This window comes from Megachile rotundata, chromosome 5, assembly GCF_050947335.1.
Source record: "Megachile rotundata isolate GNS110a chromosome 5, iyMegRotu1, whole genome shotgun sequence".
Classification (NCBI taxonomy): Eukaryota; Metazoa; Arthropoda; class Insecta; order Hymenoptera; family Megachilidae; genus Megachile; species Megachile rotundata.
In genome coordinates, this window is record NC_134987.1 from 3,251,972 (window position 1) to 3,272,115 (window position 20,144).

The window sequence follows — 20,144 nt, forward strand, 5'->3', positions numbered from 1 at the left end:
GTGCTCCAAGTCTCCAAATCAGTTGATATTCGAATTCTTAAATTCTTAAATTCTTAAATTTTCAAATCTTTAAAGTTTTCAGAAGTCCAAATTTTTAAGTTTCTGAATTTCTAGATTAATAAAGTTTCGAATTTTTGAATCCTAAAATTTGTCAAACCTTTCAATTTTCTGCTTTATGTGTTCAATACTATATATTAAGATAACATGTTTTTCTCATTGTTTGAATATGCAAAGTCTGATGGTAAAAAACTGGGATATGTACATATTAACAAACACATTTACAATTTTTAAAAAAATACACGAAGAAGATATCAATTTCTTAAAAGCTGTATTTAAAGTAGAATATTCTGTTACAACTTCGAAAGTTTTATGTTAATGTTATTTTTACAAAGTTAACTTTGTAAATAGAGTTTTAAAGATTTGAAAGGGAAACTTTGAGATGTAGTTTGAAATTGTTCCCCGTGCTGTTTTCCTCGGTCCTTAAATTGATAATTAAGGAAGAAGTTGGTAAAAATTGATATTAATCTGAAATTAAAATAGCATCAGTTAGCATAATAATTGATGGAGGATTATATAACTGGAAGAAACGTTTCACTTCCTAAGGATTGTCTTATAATAAGCCCTCTTTCTTGAATGCATTAAGAGTAAACTTTATTAATAAACTTTGAAATTCGTTCGCTATAATTCTAACTTATTAATTTTACTTGTCTAATAGATGGACGTTGAAGAATAAGGTAAAAATAATTATAAAAATAAGGTAGAAATAACGATTTATTCCATGTCAGTATGAATTAAACTTTGGTCTCCTATTTCCACGGACAATTATTTTCGAAATGTTTTATTGATATTGTGGTATTTGCAAGAATGACATATTTCAATCAGTTTACTGTATTCGACAAGTAAACACGTTAGTCTAAAACATTATTTCTTACAGTCAACATTAATAAAATATGATATCTTGTTATTTAATTTCAACAAAATTTTTATTCTAATGTAACAAAATAACATAAACTTTTTAATATTTTTGTTTCAGGTAAGTTATCCACGATTCTTCTCACCATGTTATCAACTTTGTTATAAGGTGGTAAGTTGAAAAACATCTGAAAAGCTTCAGCTACTTCTATTAACTTTTATTTGCATGACTTGTTTAGCAATAATGAAAAATACTTTTAAATTGCTAATTCATATGACAAACATCCTGCAGGCTACAATAAAATTAATAATAGCACCTTCAAGCACTATTTACATGTGCTTATATTTCATTTGAATCGATGCAAGAAATTTATATTTTGATTATATAAAAAAAAAGAAACACCAATATTATACAATTTATAAATATTTACGGTGTTGACAATATTACTAAAATTTAAATAAATAATCGATTGAAATGATCAAAGTGTGTCTCAGATTTACCGACCCATCATCCATGGTAATAAGTAAAAAAATCGAAAATGACTAAAATTAAAAAACTAGAATTTAAATTTAATTACTGAATCTCGTTGCTATTTATAAATTTTATAAATTTTAAAAAGGAACCGGAACTGCGAGGTTCGATGTTTTGTGATTTGATGAGTTCGTACCAATTAGATTTTAGTAGAATCGAACGTGTTGCTGTTACTTCAGAAAATAAGAAAAGCTGCTGCGGAGTTAAGTTCAGTTCGTGTAGTAAAACGAATAAAAGTTCCGCGAGTTTTAACGTGGATGAAACTAACATGAACGTGTTTTGTTTTCACTATTAGACACTTGTTACCATGAGTCTTGACTTTGCCTTGGTTATTTACAAATATGATTTTTCTCCTGATGTTTCACGAACGTAGAGAACTGCCAAGAATACAGAAGAAACGACGAGGGAATTGTGATGACTGGACTACGAACGTTTATGCATCTTTCACGTATTGAAACTTTTGACGTATATCCAAAACGTGTGTTACGTGTAAAAGTAAAGAATCCAAAAGATTTTGTTCAGTATCTTCTTGGAAGAAAATGTATACCTACATCGTAGAAATGTGTATGTACATAACCTTACAAGCGTACATATTTTGCCAATAAGAATTTAACTACTACTATATTATTACGATATTGTTTGTTTAATTTTAAATCAAATAATAGACAGACCGGAAAAACATGCGGAATTTATTTGACAGAAAAGAAACATTATTTGATTCTTTATATTATTGTGATTTACTTAACTTTCTATAATTAAAATTTATACATTGAAATGGAATGTTTATTTAAAATATGATAGGAAATATTTTTGTGTATAAAGGAATTTTTTAAATCGACTATCCGATTTCTATCAGGTGTTTTTTCATTTACGGCAGGTTCATGAAAAAGTTTTAAAGTATAAACCACTCCGCAATAACCATAGGGGGCTGAATGGGAGTCGCAAATATGAACAAAGTCAGAAGTTTTCCTGCTTTTAACTTATACTTATCCTAAAACACGAAAGAAAAGGAAAATATTTGCAGAACTACCATATTTTACAACAGAAGAAAAAACTAATAAAAGTAATATAACTAAATTGAATACAAAAATAAATAATATTTATAAAGGCTTTGACATAAATCAATTAGAAGTTAAAGAATGTTTGTTTTGGACAGAACATTTAAAACAGTGTGATAGATACCTACACATATGATCATTAAATAACATATTTTAAACACTATTTTAAGTAATATACAATAGTATACTCTACAGTCATGTAGAATTTAATAAAATGATACTATAATAAATAGGATACAATTTATAAAATTTTTATTTTTATTTTAATAAACTGTTAATCTTGCAATTTAAATGTGCATATACGTACCTACATTAAATATCTTTAACTACAAACTAATTGAGAGAAAAATTGATACTTGGTTACACCACAAAATATTAATACAAATAATTTATTTACATTTATTGAGACGTAAGTCTATATGCATTGATACATTTTTTTTAATTTGTTAAACATTGTTGCAAGTTCCTTTTATATATTCTTTTCTATATACCAAATGAAGAACATAAACATACAAGCATGTAACATAAAGTTACATATCTATTTAAATGATTTTACGTAACAACCACAGTATAGACATTTAATATCTTACTTCTACATACACTACCGTCCATAAGTATCCGGACACTTGGTTTTGTTACATAAGACATAGTTGAACTTTGTACGAAAGGTATTTAGGGTTATCATATCATTTGTAATAATTATTATTATCTTTTTTGAGGTGTCATAACGGAATATAATTAATTTTTATGTACAAATTATACAATGAAAGTGTGAAAGTAAAATTCATGTCCAGAAGTACAAAGTCCAAATTTGTGAATCTAATGAAACGCTTTCGATTCTAAAAAAAATTTTAATTTCTACTGTGTTTCATTTCTATGGCACAGAACGTATTCAGTGGGTTCTTCGATATGTTTCAAGTGTTTGTAAACTGTTGGTAGATGTTTAGGTTCCCTCAGTGGAGATAAGAATGGAGGTAACGCTACGCACTCGACAGTTTCGGTTTAGTTCGTCTGTAGCTTCTTTTCCATCAAGATATGAGTTCCAAACGAGAATTATCAATCGAAAAACGTTCCAGTATTCTGACTTTCGCAGAAAAAAAATAGATTTTAGTTACTGTTGCAGATACTTAAATAACTTTCATGCAACGCGAATGCATATTTCACTTGTGTCCGGATACTTATGGACGGTAGTTTATATAGGCAACGTTTCAATTTTCTATTTCAAATTAGTAGGCCAATCTTAATGATATTTATGACTTTTGTGCTGTTCTCATTTGAAATGTGAAAATAAAAAGTACTACAGTGCTATTTTTTCAATTATTGCTGTCTGTTTTTAAAAGGAAGAACAGGAAAAACTGCTCTAAAAAATGATCAATAAATTATTAAAAATTATGGAGTAAATGTTGATGGACGTGTTATTACAATTATTCATAGTTTCTATAAAAAGTGAATTTTTACTTTTTACTTTGGTAAGTATAAAATTCTTTTCTTCAGATATTTAGTTTTGGTGCCTACAATACTTTTTATTTGTTCATAATTAGAATTGAATTTTAAAGTATTGCCTATTGATCAAAGGAACAGTGAACAATTATTTCTTTCCTTATTGTAATGATTTATTATCAAAGTAATTTTACATCATGAAGACTGTAACAATTACGATTCTTCGAATGCATACTTATGCTAAGTATACATATTCGTAGGAAGATGAAAGTACGTAGACTTAAAGAAGCTACGTATTTAAAAAAAAAACTCGATTCTTTTCCTCTCCGTCATCTAAGGACTCAACTTCGTCCTTCGTTTTCCGTTTCTCGCTTTCCTTCCAGCTCTTCAACTTTTGAATCCAGTCGCGACGCCCTCTTTGCGTTCTGAAGAGCTTACTCGCTTACTCGGAAGAGACGAGGTGTTCTCTTCTTTTTTTTTTCCTTTTTTTGCGCTTCTTCAAGTCAGACCACGCTTTCCTCGCCTCACCGCTCCAAATGGAATATCAGTTTACGCGCGAAACATCCTTTACGTTCTTTCTTCAGGTTGAAACTTCTCTTTTGTACTCGAACACAGTTGCCCACTCGTGTGACCTTCTCTAAATTCTTCAAGCTTGTCCACTAGACGAATGTCTTCGTCTCTCGTTCAACTGCGAATATTTCCGACTGATGCTTTTGGAGTTCCTATTGTTACTTCTTTCTTTCAACACACAATGGAACCTTTATTATTAGAACTAATGCAGAGACAAAGCAAAATGCTACAATTTTTCGGCAACAAAATAACTTTTCTTATTGTGTGAAGCTTTGTTCTATAAATGCAATGATATGGACGAATAAAAACATCCGAGGTTATGAAAGCCTTGTTTTTGTTAAATTACGTCGAACTTCAACCACATTTTAGAAGTCTAGGAAATTGTCCAGTTTTAAACTTGAGAAATTTGAAGAACTGAGAATTTGGAAGTTTGGAAACTTTTAGAAAGCAAAAAATTGTTTACATATGTGTACTTATGCAAGGGAAACATTTGTTACACCAGAATGTATATACCTAACATTTTTTAAACTACTTGTAGTACATGCAGGAAAATTTGAATATTTTACTTTTGAACACGCTATATGTATTTATACATATATATACCTACTGTTATGTTTAACTTTCGCTAAAATTTAGCAACATCATTTACTAATAAATATTGTCTGTATTGTTCAATGATAGTATTATAACTACGCCTCCGATAAGGTTGAAATGTATTTAATAAACTACCTAACGTGTAAATAGGTTTCATTCATATCTGTTACGTAATTGTATGATTGAATGAAATAGAAATTACTTCATTAGGGAATAGAAATTATTTTATACTTTTTAGTACATTTCGAAGTTGGCATATTTTTTTTTTTTAAATTATTTTATTTCACGCTTTTTAGTGGAATGGGGAGAATTGTATAGGATACTGTGAGACAGTTCTTCCGGGCTTTTTTTTTGTCTGCGTAAATGCCATGAACATAATTAAGTAAAAGACAACATGAATATTCGTTTTTTAATTTTTTTTTTCGCTAATATCTCGAAAGCTAAAGCTTTCCGTCAGTTATGCATAACGAAAAGGTTGTCCAGAACCATGCCCCTGACAACATATTAAAAGGACATTAAAATTGTTCGAAGTTGATTTCAAAACTTTTCAACAATTTTTCGCTAATATCTCGAAAACTAAAGCTTTCCGCAAAATTTGTATATAAACAAAATTGTTCAGAATCATGTCCGTGATAAGATATTAAAAGCGCACTAAAATCGAGAAAAGTTTATTTCAAAAGTTGCCGGTTTTTTGCAATAACAACACTTTGCAATTAAAAAATGAAAAATTTTTTGATAATGGTACCAATGGGGAGTCAGCACCTACCATATGCAAAAGGTTTCATTCCGATTGGTCCATCCAGCTAGACGTAATCGGTGAACATACGTAGAAAAAAAAAAAAAAAAATACTGATCGAATTGAGTAACCTCCTCCTTTTTCGAAGTCGGTTAAGAATACGTTCCTTGTTTAAACGTATATTTATACCTTTTTGATACATATTATTCAATTTTTATTTGTAACAAGTTTTAGCCATATTCTATCCATTTCTTAATTTTCTCAAGAATATAGTGCGTCCTACATTTGATCAAAAGAATAAGAGACGATTATTTTTCACAAACATTAGTGCAGATGAAGAGTATGGTTTTCTAAATGAAGTATTTTTCTCACTGAAGAAAAGAACGTCATTAGACAAAGAGAAAAACGTATTTTCTACTTACCAAGTTCTGATTTTCATTCTCATTTTTAGTCAGCTTCAGCGACTGCGATGGTTTTTCTTGTTAGAACACGACTTACCACTTCTCCTTATGTTTTCCGCAGGAACCATTTTTTGCTCCATCGTGTGTTACAGTTAAAATTTTCGTTGGATCTTTAGATTTAAGCTATATTGACAAACATCGATAAAAATTTATTCCTTTCACATATTTTTATATTAAAATATTTACAATGTATTAATAACTCATTATTTAATTCAGCAGGAATTATAGAATAATTTATAGCGTTAAAGACAATCAAACAATTCACTCTTCAAATCAGGAAACTTTTTTAAATTTGAAAATTTTAATCTGTTTTCAGAATTAAATTCCTTAGAAGTAACGAATAGTTTCAAAATTTGCTTTTATTGTAAAAATTATTATTTTATTTATTTATTAAAAATTAGTTCTCGTAGAATTTTATATAAACTGTTTATTTAATATTACGAATGCAGATTATTAAACTATGTTTAATTAAATTTAATTAAACCAGGAAAACATTAAAAAGTAATAAAATTGAGATTAATACGAAAATAAAAAACTAGTAATAATTCAATGTAAGTTATATTAAAAAGTAGGATATCTAAATACACTTTATTTATAAAATATAATGTGTTTAATATCTTTCTTTTATTCCATATTTTACTTTCTTATAAATTGCTAATACTGAAATATTTTTAAAATTTTTCAAGACTACAAAACGAGAATTGTAGCATTTGAAGAACGGCACAATTAATTAAAAAGTGGATAGAAGTACATATTATAATAGTATAAAGAAGTTTATATGCGTTAAAAATTAATAAACAAAAATTAATTTATTCGCAATGATATTCTTTAAAGTTCATTTAGTAATTTCTACTAATTTCATTTACGTATATGTATCTTAACAATAATACGTAATAAACTAATAATTTTTACAGAGCATATTTTGATCGCATCTTTTTTTACTCTTCAAAGGATATAATTTATGGATAAAGTAATATTAAGAGCGTACAGTGAATTCGTTTCATCCTACTGTAGGATGTTCAAGATACGGTAATGGGCAGATCTATTGGAATCTCCCACCTCGTACTAATTTTTTTTTTTACCGTAACAAAGACGAAATAAATTCATCTCTAAACGAATATACTTTATTTAAATATTCCCCGGAGTGTAGGATCATATTACGTGAAATTTGCCCTGTACTCGTTTCATCGTTCTTTCCATCACGAAATATTTATCTTTCGAGAAAAGTTTCTCGTGGTCGGCAGACAGAGCATCAGTGTTTCAACATAATTACAAGAATACAGAGGTGAACGTAAAGTGATCGTTAACGACCGTACCATTCGTTTGGGTAATTTCGTTTCGTTTCTCAAATACTCGGAAACCTTAGCAGTTTTTGAAGCTGGCGCACGCCCGGACGGAGAAAAACGAGCAGACAAGACCGAGTATATGAGGTAACATTACCGTAGCAGGGTCGTTCCAAAATAAATGAAGTATTAAATTCATTCTCCCTGTCCGTTGGTCTGCTGCATATTAAAATTTTTCCCACACCGGAAAATGAAGAAACAAAGAAACGGCCGAGAATTTGTGTACGTGACACTAGTGTTGAGCAATATTTAATGCAATTAACAACTACAGTTTACTTACACATCCAAGGTGTACATAAATTTCTATTTTTTTTAGTTTCCAATGTTGAATGATAAACGTATAAGATCATTATTTTTGATCGCTTTTTATTTACTGTATCATACGTAGCAAATACATTTTGGTCAAATTTTTCAAAAATATTTGAAAACCGTCTTATATTTTTTAAATACAGCATATGTTCAAATATACCACATACATACGTTCTAATATGTGCTAATATGTGACAAACGCGGCATTCAAAATACTGTTTTCAAACCAGTATGGCTTTATTAATGCAACAGTTGCAAAATCGTAAATATTGAAACGGATGAAGATGAAATTTTCATGCAATCACTGTGCTTTTTTCTCCACGTACTATGTTTCAGTATCTATATTGCAACACAAATTTAGTGTATAACCTAATATAATATAGTTTGATAGTAATAATATTAATAACAATTTAACTTTTAGAAATAAATGTGATTAAATGAATCAATTATAATTTAATAAATAATTTATTTGAATAATTATACACATAAGAAAGAGGTTATGTTTATGAAGGCATGTGTACTTACCAATGCATCAAACGAAAATCTGGTCTAACTACTGCGCTCAATAAATTACACTACTTTTAAATTTATTTTAGCTACCGAGTTTATTAAAAATAATAGCAAAAATTAAATTATTATTAAAGAATTACTCTTATTTTTGCTTTTTCATTATTTAAATGAGTTTTACTAATAAAGTTCGCGTTTTCATCTTTTGGAACGATTTACTTTACTTAACATAGACATTCATTTGTCAGTGTTTTCTTTAAATAATATAGTCTTGATAAATTTTGTAGAAATTTACACAAATTTGTGTAACAAAAATTTCAAGCTAACTTTTCTAATACCTTTAGAATTTTTACAATTTAAATATTTAGTTTAAACAAATAAATAATCAATTGTGTATTAATATCAAAATTTGATATCTCTTATGTAGTAAATATAAATTTAATTGTACGAAAAAATAAACTTACGGTTTATAGTAATTGGCTCCTGTACTCTATTTGATATATGTTCTCATACGGAATAATGATTCAAAAATGAAGTAAACTAATGTAAAGAAGAGTGATTATCATTTAAAATAATATTTAATCCTATTTTAATCCAATTATCGTTAAGAAAATTTACGTTTTAGTTACGTTTTGCGAACGTTCGAGCTCAAGTTTTTGTTCACATTCCATTTCATACGCCGAATATTGTTTACAAGTCTACACTCTCAGGATATCGCATAAGGACGATTTACGAAATAATATTGTCGTTCGCTTAAACCAATTAGTACCGTGTAATCTGAAGGACGTTTATCAAAACCATCGCCGTGGGATCCTGTGTTTCGTTTTAGTCTTACCGTAGACATCGAACAACACACGTGTGTTTCGTATTGATTTGACTTAATTTTTTCTGTTTAACATTTTATTGTCCTTTCTTTTATTTCCCACGCGTATTCGTACCTGTTCGTGTTCTTTTTTGCGTGAGTGCGTTTTTTAAAATAAATTTAAAGTGTACGACGGTTATTGTGTTTCGGTAAGCAAAATGATTTATATTAGTATAATAGTCTAGAGAGCTCTAGATTATTTTTAATTTTAATTAGGAAAATAATATAACGTTCAGTAATTTTAATTTAAGACCACTTTGTTCACTACAATATTTTGTAATGTATTTTCTGATTCAGTCGTGTTAGGTAAGGTCATTGGAAAAAATTCTTTAAATTAACATTGTAGATAGAACTGCTTTTATGGAAGCAGTTCCGGAGAATTCCGTGTGCGAGGGAAAATGGGTCGCAATTGTAACGAGAGTCTATTGTATTTAGTAATATCGATTTCATTAATTGTAATCATAATTTTATAATAGTATTATAACATTGAACGTTACAACGTTTTTTAAGAAAAGAATAGGGGTTATTAAAAATCATTCCGTGTAATAAAAAAATTATAAACTTTGTCAATCTGAACGTCTTTCACTATATGCTAATCAAAAATATTTGTAAAATATATAAAATGAGTTATAGTCGTTATTTCTGTTTAAAAATCCTAAATCATCTTTTATATAGTGTAAATTGCCTAAAGATGTCAAGTTACAATAGTAATTCAGTCTGTCAGTAACAAAACCCTCTTTTAATTAAGGTAGAAACATTTTACCATTGTATACGATTTCTTCTTCTTTTGTTTTAATTTTCCCGCCGTAAGCAAATATGGAGATTGAAAATACATATCCGAACGATTATGTAATAATAAAATACTAAATAAATCTATTGCCTATATTTCAGCGTACAATTTTGTTAATATATCAACTTTTATTGACTTACACTTTTAAACAGGAAGCAATTTTTCACTGAAATGAAAATGAGAATGGAAAATACTAACTGAAGTGAAACAACATTAATTTATTTAATATTCCGTTGCTTAAGTTTTTATGCAGAAATTTATGCATGACATATTCCATGTTCTGTTAAATGAAAATTAAGAAGAGTGATTTGTATTTAGTTTTAGTATCTCGGACTTAATTAAAAAATTTCAATTAACAAGAATGTTGTAGAAACAAATTTTCAAGAACGTTCTATTTGATAAAGTGATCGTAGTAGCACGAGCTAATTTGGAATTTTATAAAATTCAACAAACTATTAAATGTCATTTAGATGTGACTATTATCCTTAATACGTTCTACTTAGTTATAATTTTAAAAAAATTATAGAAATAAAAAATGTGAAATGAATTTCAGATTGAATATGAGTGCACTTTTTCAATATTTAGTCCATATTTTTCAGAGATGAAATACGAAGATGTTTAAAAAACGTTTAAAAATTCGGCATAAAAAACACATTTTCATAATATTCATATAAAAGTGGAAAAAACGAATTTTTTCCATCTTGATTTTAGTCCTCTAATTAAGGCTATACGGATTTATTTATTCATCATTATCTCTTCAATAAATTATTTTACAAAGATCATAAATCAAATTTATTTTTGTGAGTGAGCAGTTAAAATTTTTCTTTACGAAGCTATTAAATTTACTTATAATTATAATTTAAATAACCATTAAATAACCATAAAGCGAAATAAAAACTGAAATGAAAGAACCGTATTACATTTTTAGAATTTTTCCGTAATCACAAATATTCTTCATGATGTTGTTATTATGTTACTATTTTCTTGATGTACTATTTTTAAGAAATATTGATTCTTCTTTATATGAAGTTTGGGAAAACCCTGCAATATTAGATTGTACCTTCTCTAGCTTTTTTTCCTTAACTTCTAATTATTAAAAAGAAATTATCTAACATGCAATGTGAGAAATTGCTTAAATTGGAAAAGAAATTAATTTGTATTGATTTTTATGTGTAATAAGTTGTCATTAATAACTATCTATAAATTTATAAATATTTTTCAGAAATAAATGGTCTTAAACTAAAATTACCGAATAATTAATTCTAAAATCAAATCAATCGTAAACTTATTAAAATTAGATGTTTGAATTTTTCAATAAGACTTCCATGCATACAGTAGGAAGATTAATATCCAGTGAAATAGCTATAATTAAAAAAATAAAAATGGAGAAGATATTGAAATTGTTTAAGTATCTAGTCATCCGATAATCAGATCTCAAGAACTTTATCAATTTAATTTAACCAGTGAATGTAAACTACAATAATAAATGTAAAAGCTGAGTTTTCAGTCATGGTTCAAACAGCAATTTGCATCTTAATTATACTGAAATACTGTAAGCAAAGTCATGTTGTAATTAAAATATGTCTGTACCACTTTCATTTTTTAAAAATAAAATAGAAAACAGTGAAATGAAATGTACTCCTAATTTTTTAAGCGACAGTGAATAAACTGTTATTAAACTAAGTTTCAAGTGGAACTTTCTATTGAAAAATAGTAAAACAAATAACAATCATGGTTTGGAAAACTAAGATCAAACGAAGTTTTAACTATCATTGAAAAATCAGCCGTAACTCATATTTCTGTGGGGTCCTATAGATTATTGTCATATTATCTACATAACAATGTAGCTTTCACACAATTACAAACTGAAAATCATCGTTTAATTTATAAAATATCTATTTATAATTTAAAATTATGTTAATATTGTATATTATTAGTTTCAATTTTCCTCTTCACCATTCATGATACATTTAAATTAACATATTAAATATGGAATCTTATCAAAACATTCGTATATTTGCGGTTCATTTTTGATACTTATTCTGAAATTTCATATCGATTGCAGCAATTGTTTAAAGATAATGCAGGAGGATAAAATACTACTCGACTTTAAGCTGTTCGACTGCCCGACATTTCAACTTGATAACAATAACAACAGTATGCAATCGATGGAATGGTGAGCATAGATAAATATTATAAAGAATTTTTAATTTAACTACCGCCATTTGTTGATCGTTAATAAATGTTGAATTGTAAAACAGAAGGAATACGTAGAAGTTTTTATTGTTCACGCTTATATAGTAGTAGGACATGTATATTTTAATAAAATTTATAACGTATTTTATGTTATGACATTAGTTCTTACAACTTTGCATGAAAAGTGAATATGGCAAGTGTTCACCTGTTAATGTTACTATGACTTTAATTTGCGTGAAAATGAAAATCGAAGACATTTATTGTTCCTTACTTAATTATTGTAAAATAGTCAAAATAATATTTAATATTTCCAAAACTTGAATAAAATTGTTATTATATTGTTATTTTATAATAACAATTAACTTATAGATGATCGGAGCTTCTGATGTGTAAATGATGCTTAAAATATTTCTATACATAAAACATTCATACAGATAGTAATTTTATATACAATAGGCACTTAGGCTTATTTGTAATATATTTTAGTAAATTTTTCAGCATCACTTTAATATGATGGTTCTTGACAAACTTTCATAGTATACAAAAACAAATGTTATACATAGTATAGATATAAAATCAAATTTTTGGTATTTTGAACGGTGTAAGAATTTTGGGGGACAAAAGTATTCGTACACTTAAAATATAGAAATAAAAAGAACAATATTTTCTACATTAATAAGTATATTTAATCATTTATAGCTATATATTAAACATTACACTTACAGCAACAAATAACTCAAAACCGAACGCAATAATATCATGTCGTGACTTAAAATGACTTGAAATTCACGAGACTGTAAGAAATCGCATGAACAAAAGTATTCGTACACTTAATTATTGTTATAATTATTTTATGAGGAATTTTATAAATTAATATTTTGTAAGATTCCGGTAAATCATCAAATTTTTAACGAAGTGAGGGTCTATATTACACCATTTTCTTTTTAATATTTCTTTTAAGTGTTATATCATGTTTTCTCACATTTTTTCTAGTTTTACCCATACATGTTCGACAGGATTTAAGTCAAGCAATTGTGATGGAATTGCTAACCTGTGGGGAGTATTGGTATTAACAAACACTGACGCACTACACATATAGACTGTACGTTTCACGTCAGTCTTGCTGAAAATAAAGTTCATCTAATTCATAAATTTAATTCATTCTAATTATCTGTACTATTTTGTAAATATTCTTTTAAAATATTTAAATATAAATACTTATCCATTATTTCAACTATTATTACTAAATTGCCGCCTTCTGAAGCAGCAATACGTCCTCACACCATCACTCTTTCACCTCTGTGTTTCGTCGTCGGTTGTATATTTTTGAAATGCAATTCATTATTAGCTTTCCGCCATACCTTTTTACTGCCGCCCAGCTCAAAAATATTCAATTTTTACTCGTCGGAAAATACTACGCTTTTGCAGAAGTCGTCGTTAGCAGTTATGTATTGCTCTGCAAATTCTAATCTCTTTTTTTGTTTACTTTGCTTATGAGTAGTTTCTTCCTCGCAACTCTACTGTTATATCCGACCCGATGCATCATTCTTCGTACTGTTTTAGGGTGAATTTCCTTCAGCATATATTCTTTACGGTGTGATGCAATTTCAGATGCACTGGTATCTGGTTTTTCTTTAACAGTTCGGACGATTTTTTGATATTCTCTCCTAGTTAATTTTCGCGGTCTACTGGTTCTTTCTTTATTCCGCAATATTCCTTCTTTTTTTATAATTGTTTACAATACTTTGTACAGTCGATCGACTCCTCTTTAGTATTTCTGATGTATTTCTATACGATTTATCTTCTTCATGTAACTGTATAACAGTTTTCTTTTCTTCTGTTGTTGTTTCATTACTTTTTCTCCTCATATTGCAAATATTAATGTTAAAGTATACTTGTCACGATTACTACTGAATACACTAACATAACATCATCTAATGTAATGGTTACATTGATCAGAATGTCCTGATGCTATCACAATTGTTGCATTTATCAACATAAATGACAATGTATGAATACTTTTGTTGCGGCGATTTCTTACGGTCTTGTAAATTTCGAGCCATTTCAAGTTACTACATGATGTTATTGTTTTCAGTTTTGGGTCATTTATTGCTGTAAGCGTAATGTTTAATATACAAATACATATGATTAAATATACTTAATAATATAGAAAATATTGTTCTTTTTATTTCTATATTTTAAGTATACGAATACTTTGCCCTCCACTGTATTTGTGTTTAGAAAGCCACTGTATTTAAGTTTTTAATAAAATAATTTTAAGAAAAAAAATGCACCGACTTCGAAATGCACTAAAAAGTATAAAATAATTTCTATTTCCTAATGAAGTAATTTCTATTGCTTTGAATCATACAATTACGTCACAGATATGAATTAAACCTATTTACTCGTTAGGTAGTATATTAAATACATTTCAACCTTTTCGGAGGCGTAATCTGCATAAGTTGCGTGTCAAAGCGGCAAAGCTTAGTTAATGTTTTGGTACAGTGTATTGTAATTGCCCTTTCTTGTCTTTCCCGTGCATAGCACGGGGCGTTCCACTAATAATAATAACAATAGTTATTCGCTAATATCACGAAAACTAAAGTTTTCCGTCAATTATGCATAAGGAAAAACTCGTTTAGAATCATGCTACTAATAACGTATTAGAAGGACATAAAAATCGCTCGAAGTTGGCTTCAAAAGTTAACAACAATTTCTGTAATATCTCGAAAACAAAAGCTTTCCGTCAATTTTGCAAGAGGAAATGTTGTCCAGAACCACGCCCCTAACAACATATTCAAAGGACATTAAAATCGTTCGAAGTTGATTTCAAAAGTTAACAACAATTTTTGCTAATATCTCGAAAACTAAACATTTCCGCGAAATTTGTATATGAACAAAATTGTTCAGAACCATGCCCCTGACAACATATTAAAAGGACATTAAAATCGTTCGAAGCTGATTTCAAAAGTTAATAACAATTTTTTTCGCTAATATCTCGAAATCTAAACATTTCCGCGAAATTTGTATATGAACAAAATTGTACAGAATCATGTCCGCGATAAGATATTAAAAGGGCACTAAAATCGAGAAAAGTTTATTTTAAAAGTTGCCGGTTTTTCTGCAATAACAACACTTTGCAATTAAAAAATGAAAAATTTTTTGATTATGGTACCAATGGGGAGTCTGAACCCACCAGATGCAAAAGGTTTCATTCCGATCGGTCCATCCAGCTAGGCGCAATGCACGAACATACATGGAAAAAAAAAATATACTGATCGAATTGAGTAACCTCCTCCTTTTTCGAAGTCGGTTAAAAACAACTAGAAGTCACGTGCGGTCCTGTATAGAGAACTTTTGAACTAACTTTATAAAACCAAAAATGTCTTATAATTTTTTGTAGTTAAAGCAGTCAACCTATGACCACTGTGTTTTTTTCACGTATATCAACTTGACAAACACGTGAATCCAAATTTAATTTTAATTTTAACTTTGCTATCTAAATAATTAGGTAATAAGTAAATTTTATTGACAAAACTTTTTAATACTTCATACCTATTTAGATCATTTATATACTTATTTGTTTAAATAATTGATGGATACAAGTTACATTTTGTAGCAACTTTTTAAAATAATAGGTGTTAACAAACATTGCATTATATAGAAATCCTGTCCGAGTAATAGGCATACTTTAAAAAGAACAATACATATATTTTAAAAAACTTTTCAAAGTCGTTCCGAAGTCGTTGATCTAATTTGGTGAACAAGTTTCATCAGTTGTTTGCACATTTTAATGTATTATTGTAGAACTTGAAACCTGAAAACCAAAACACGATTTCTCAGTAAGGAATTAATTTATCACTTTCAAACTTCATCCTTTTTTATTCAAATTTTATTGTAGTCAGTATTTACAATGATCGTTTGAAAAACTAAATCCTTCACAATAGAAATTGATATTCCATTTTAATACTGGCCTATTTTATTAACATACATTTTTATTGCTTCATTCCAGTAAGAATGATAAACGCATTCATATAAATTCAAATTATGTTTAATATGTTTATTTTAGATAAGTATAATATTACTATCAGTTTAATTCATTTAATACAAGTTTTATTATGCTTTTCTTAAAATGTAAATAAAAATGTATACAAAAAATTAAAAATATTTTATGAGGAGTAAATATTTCAGGAGGGGTTAGTACCCCTCCTGACCATATTTTTTAACTAAGAACTGAATACTATATTAGTTGAAATTATTTTACATTGAAAATAATTTTGTGATAAAGGAATTAAGCACTTATTTTACGTTTAAAGCAAAATGTAAAACCTACACGAAAACGCACATGATAAGGCACATAAATATTCAAAATGGTATTGTGGTTAATAGCCTCGGTGTTACAAAGAATAAATTTTAATTCTACAACTCGCTTAAAAATAACCCATCCAGACGAAAATATCTCTTCAGACGAAATGAGACGTTTTAATTTTTTAGTAAAGGGCAAATCAACTTCGTTTTAGAACTTTTGCAATGAATACTTCAGTTGGAAATTTAATAATACTTTTCAAACGTTCTGCTGTAGTCCGGAATAAATTGATTTCGTTAAACAAGTTTGGTAACTTTCAAAACTTCTCCATCAAATTGTTCATTATAATTTCGCAAGCAATTAAAAACATCAAAGAACATGTAAGTACAAAGTTCTACACCGGTAATTAACATTTATGTATGTAAAACGTCAGGGTAGGTGCACGTTAATTACACGGTTTACTGAAACACTCGATTTCCCAATGCAAGAAAACACGATGGTGAGGGGTCACTGGTGAATTAAAACAGTAAAATAAATAAAATGTGCATAACAAGGCAACGATAGCAACTTTGCTGAACTTTCTTTTCATTGGGGCTCGATTTGAGAATCGATTATACGGCCACCTTTCTCGCTCAGCAGCTTTTTTTCCTCTGTGCTCAGCTCTTTTTAATTGGTTGCCTCTCCAAGCAGTGTCTCTGCAGCCAATTAGTGGCTTGCGTAAAGTGGCTCGATCTTCTCTAGCGATTAACGATTTTCCAGCTTTGAATTTTCCACCACAGCAAGCTATTTGTCCCTATTTTGAATAAGCAAGTAGCTATCGTCAGTGAATTCTCAGAAATTACATACTTGGAGCACAACTGTTATCCAGATAAATTGCATTCTGATTTTCAATACGTATGTTCTATTCTGAAAGAGATTCATTTTGGGTAAATGTTAGGTACATTATCCTCTTGAAAACCGATTTAATTTGAGGAGAAAGAACTCTGCTATAATAGAAGCTTTATATCCAGAACAAAAATTCTGCAGCGACTAAGAAATAAAAAATTTAATAATCATTTACTCGAAAACTGCTAACTAAGTTATAAATGTGGAGGAATATAATATTATTTGGCTACTAACAATTTGTTTCCCTTATTCTTCGAATAATTTGTTATGGTACTATAAGAGAGTTTGTCTGAGAACTATATGTAAACTTTAAATATAACAATAAATTTTATTATAAAATTCATGTACTTTTATTTATTTTTATATACGATAATTTCCCTTTCTGTAACAGTAGTGTACGTCAAATATTTGTAAAGTAATGTTAAACTATGAATTTTCTAAATTATCAATTCAATTTCTACGACGTTGGATGGCAATAAATTCTTTAGTACTTTCAAATTCCATTCTTGTACTTCCGTAATTTTAGCTACCAATAACATATTCACCATATTCTCTTCTCTATAATAATGTCGTACGTCAGACATCTGTGAACGGAAATGGAACTCCAAAATTATTAAATTATTCAATTCAATTTCTATTCTTCTACTAATTAATAAATTATTCGATTCTTTTACTTTCTCCTTCATAACAACAGTATATGTCAAATATCTTCGAATTTTCAATCCTCTGATTTATTAAAAATAACTTGCATCATTTTCACCGCTAATGGCATATTGGATTACAATCTTCTTCTATTTTCTTTCTAAAGATGGCGTGTGTGCAGTAGTTGAAAACGGAAATCGTGCTTTTAATTCGCTGAATTGTTAATTTTAATTCTTCGTTATTAATCCACTCATTAGTAAATTATTCACTTCTTTCTCTATATTTTCCTTAAGAAATAACGTGAAATATCGGTGACCAAGAAACAAACTTTAAATTTTTTAAGTTCGCAAATATAATTTCCGTAATTCTAGCTGGTAATATAATGTTCTGTGTTTATCTTCTTTCTTCGTAAAAACGATGTTGGAAAGTATTTACAAACGAAAATTGAATTTTTAATTTTGTCATTTATAAAATTCAGCTATCTGAATTTTTCCTTTTTCCTTTATTTTAACAATAACATACGTTAAGTGTCGACATACTGTACCGCCTGTGTCATGAAGTGTTTGCCTCTTTTTATACCTGTATTTTCCTTTCCGCGTTTTCCGCAAAGAGTCTCGCGAATAAGAGTCGTTAAAGAGTTTCACACTGCCGAGCTTTGGTCGATTCTTCTCTTTTCTCGTTTCTCCGACATTTTTTTCTTTTCTTTCTTCCTATATCCCGTTTCTGTGTTTCGAGCTGACTGAAGGTTCAATAGCTCGTACAGCTTAACGAAGCTACCGCTATGTCAACAAAGGATATTATAAGCTACGTAGATCTACCGATGCAGATAGCAAGCCTCAATTATACTATAATATTTGGAAGAAATTTGTTTAATTCTATTTGTTAGTAATTTACGTAGTGACCTATTATTGAACCTATTTATTTAATAATACTCAATATTCGACCGGTTTATTTATTAACATGTTGACGGTCACACTGAAAACTGACATTTGATTAAAAGTAGTTATATCAATAAATATACAGGGTGTCCCAATTTTTTCCAGCCAAACTTTGTCAGCGTGTTCTACACGCAAAAATAAGAAAAAATATTATATGAACATATGCTCTTAAATGTCTTATTAAGGCGTTATAACTAATTATAGAAAATTATAATGAACTGGCATTTCGTCGACGCAGCGTGCGTATTCGTAGTAACGGACGTCATTTTGAAATGTTAATTCGGTAATAAAACGTTAATAAAAAATGTGGATATCAACTTGCAGAGCAAGTAGACATAAGAGTTTATATAAGCAGAAATAGAGATATTTATAATACGTTCGTACGCTGTGTCGACGAAATGCCAGTTCATTATAATTTTGTATTATTAGTTGTAACTCCTTAACAAAACATTTAAAAGCATATGTTCATATAACATTTTCTCTTACTTTTGCTTGTAGAACACGCTGACAAAGTTGGGCCGGAAAAATCAGGACACCCTGTATTTAAGCTATAAAAACAACATGTACTACACTGAACAACTCCACACTATATCCAAATAACTACACAATGACGCTTTCTGTACAACTGACTTTACTCTCTTCCTCTAAGTGCTTCTTTTGACCAACACCTCGACCTCTTACCCCTACTTTCTCTGATGGGTTTTTCCCCAAACATAAAAAAACTACGCCACGTGGAGGAAAATGCGCATTGCCTTCCTTCCTCCGTTAGGGGTCGTTTATACTGCGTCAGTAAGTGGTGCTAGTAACAGTACAAGTAGGTCTTCAAATTTTTGCGTTTCTTACTTAGATTGTACTAGGTTCTGTCGTTGGAAAGAAATGGTAAGAAAAAAGGAAACGATTTTCTTTCTAAAATCCCTACATCTCCAAATTCCTACATTCCCAAATCTGCAGACCCTCAAATAGTTAAATTCCCAAATTCTCAGGTTGCCGAATTCCTAAAATCCGAAATGTCTGCATACTCAGATCCTTATATTCTCAAATGCCTAGATTCCTAAAATTCTAA

The 20,144-nt window shown here is 28.8% G+C and overlaps 1 protein-coding gene across 19 annotated transcripts in view; it reads left to right on the top strand.

Annotated features, from left to right (window-relative positions):
* The window catches only part of LOC100883744 (CUGBP Elav-like family member 1-A), a 1,238,863-nt gene that overhangs the window by 635,108 nt on the left and 583,611 nt on the right, over positions 1-20,144 (top strand). The window contains exons 1-2 of one of the 19 annotated variants that reach the window (XM_076532037.1): positions 9,279-9,473; positions 12,180-12,290. The exons of 17 other annotated variants lie outside the window; for them this stretch is intronic. In XM_076532037.1, the coding sequence (XP_076388152.1) occupies positions 12,196-12,290 (95 nt within the window). In that variant the 5' untranslated portion in view covers positions 9,279-9,473; positions 12,180-12,195. Of the gene's footprint in view, positions 1-9,278; positions 9,474-12,179; positions 12,291-20,144 lie in introns of those variants that run through there. One more of the 19 variants, XM_076532040.1, reaches the window with a different exon arrangement.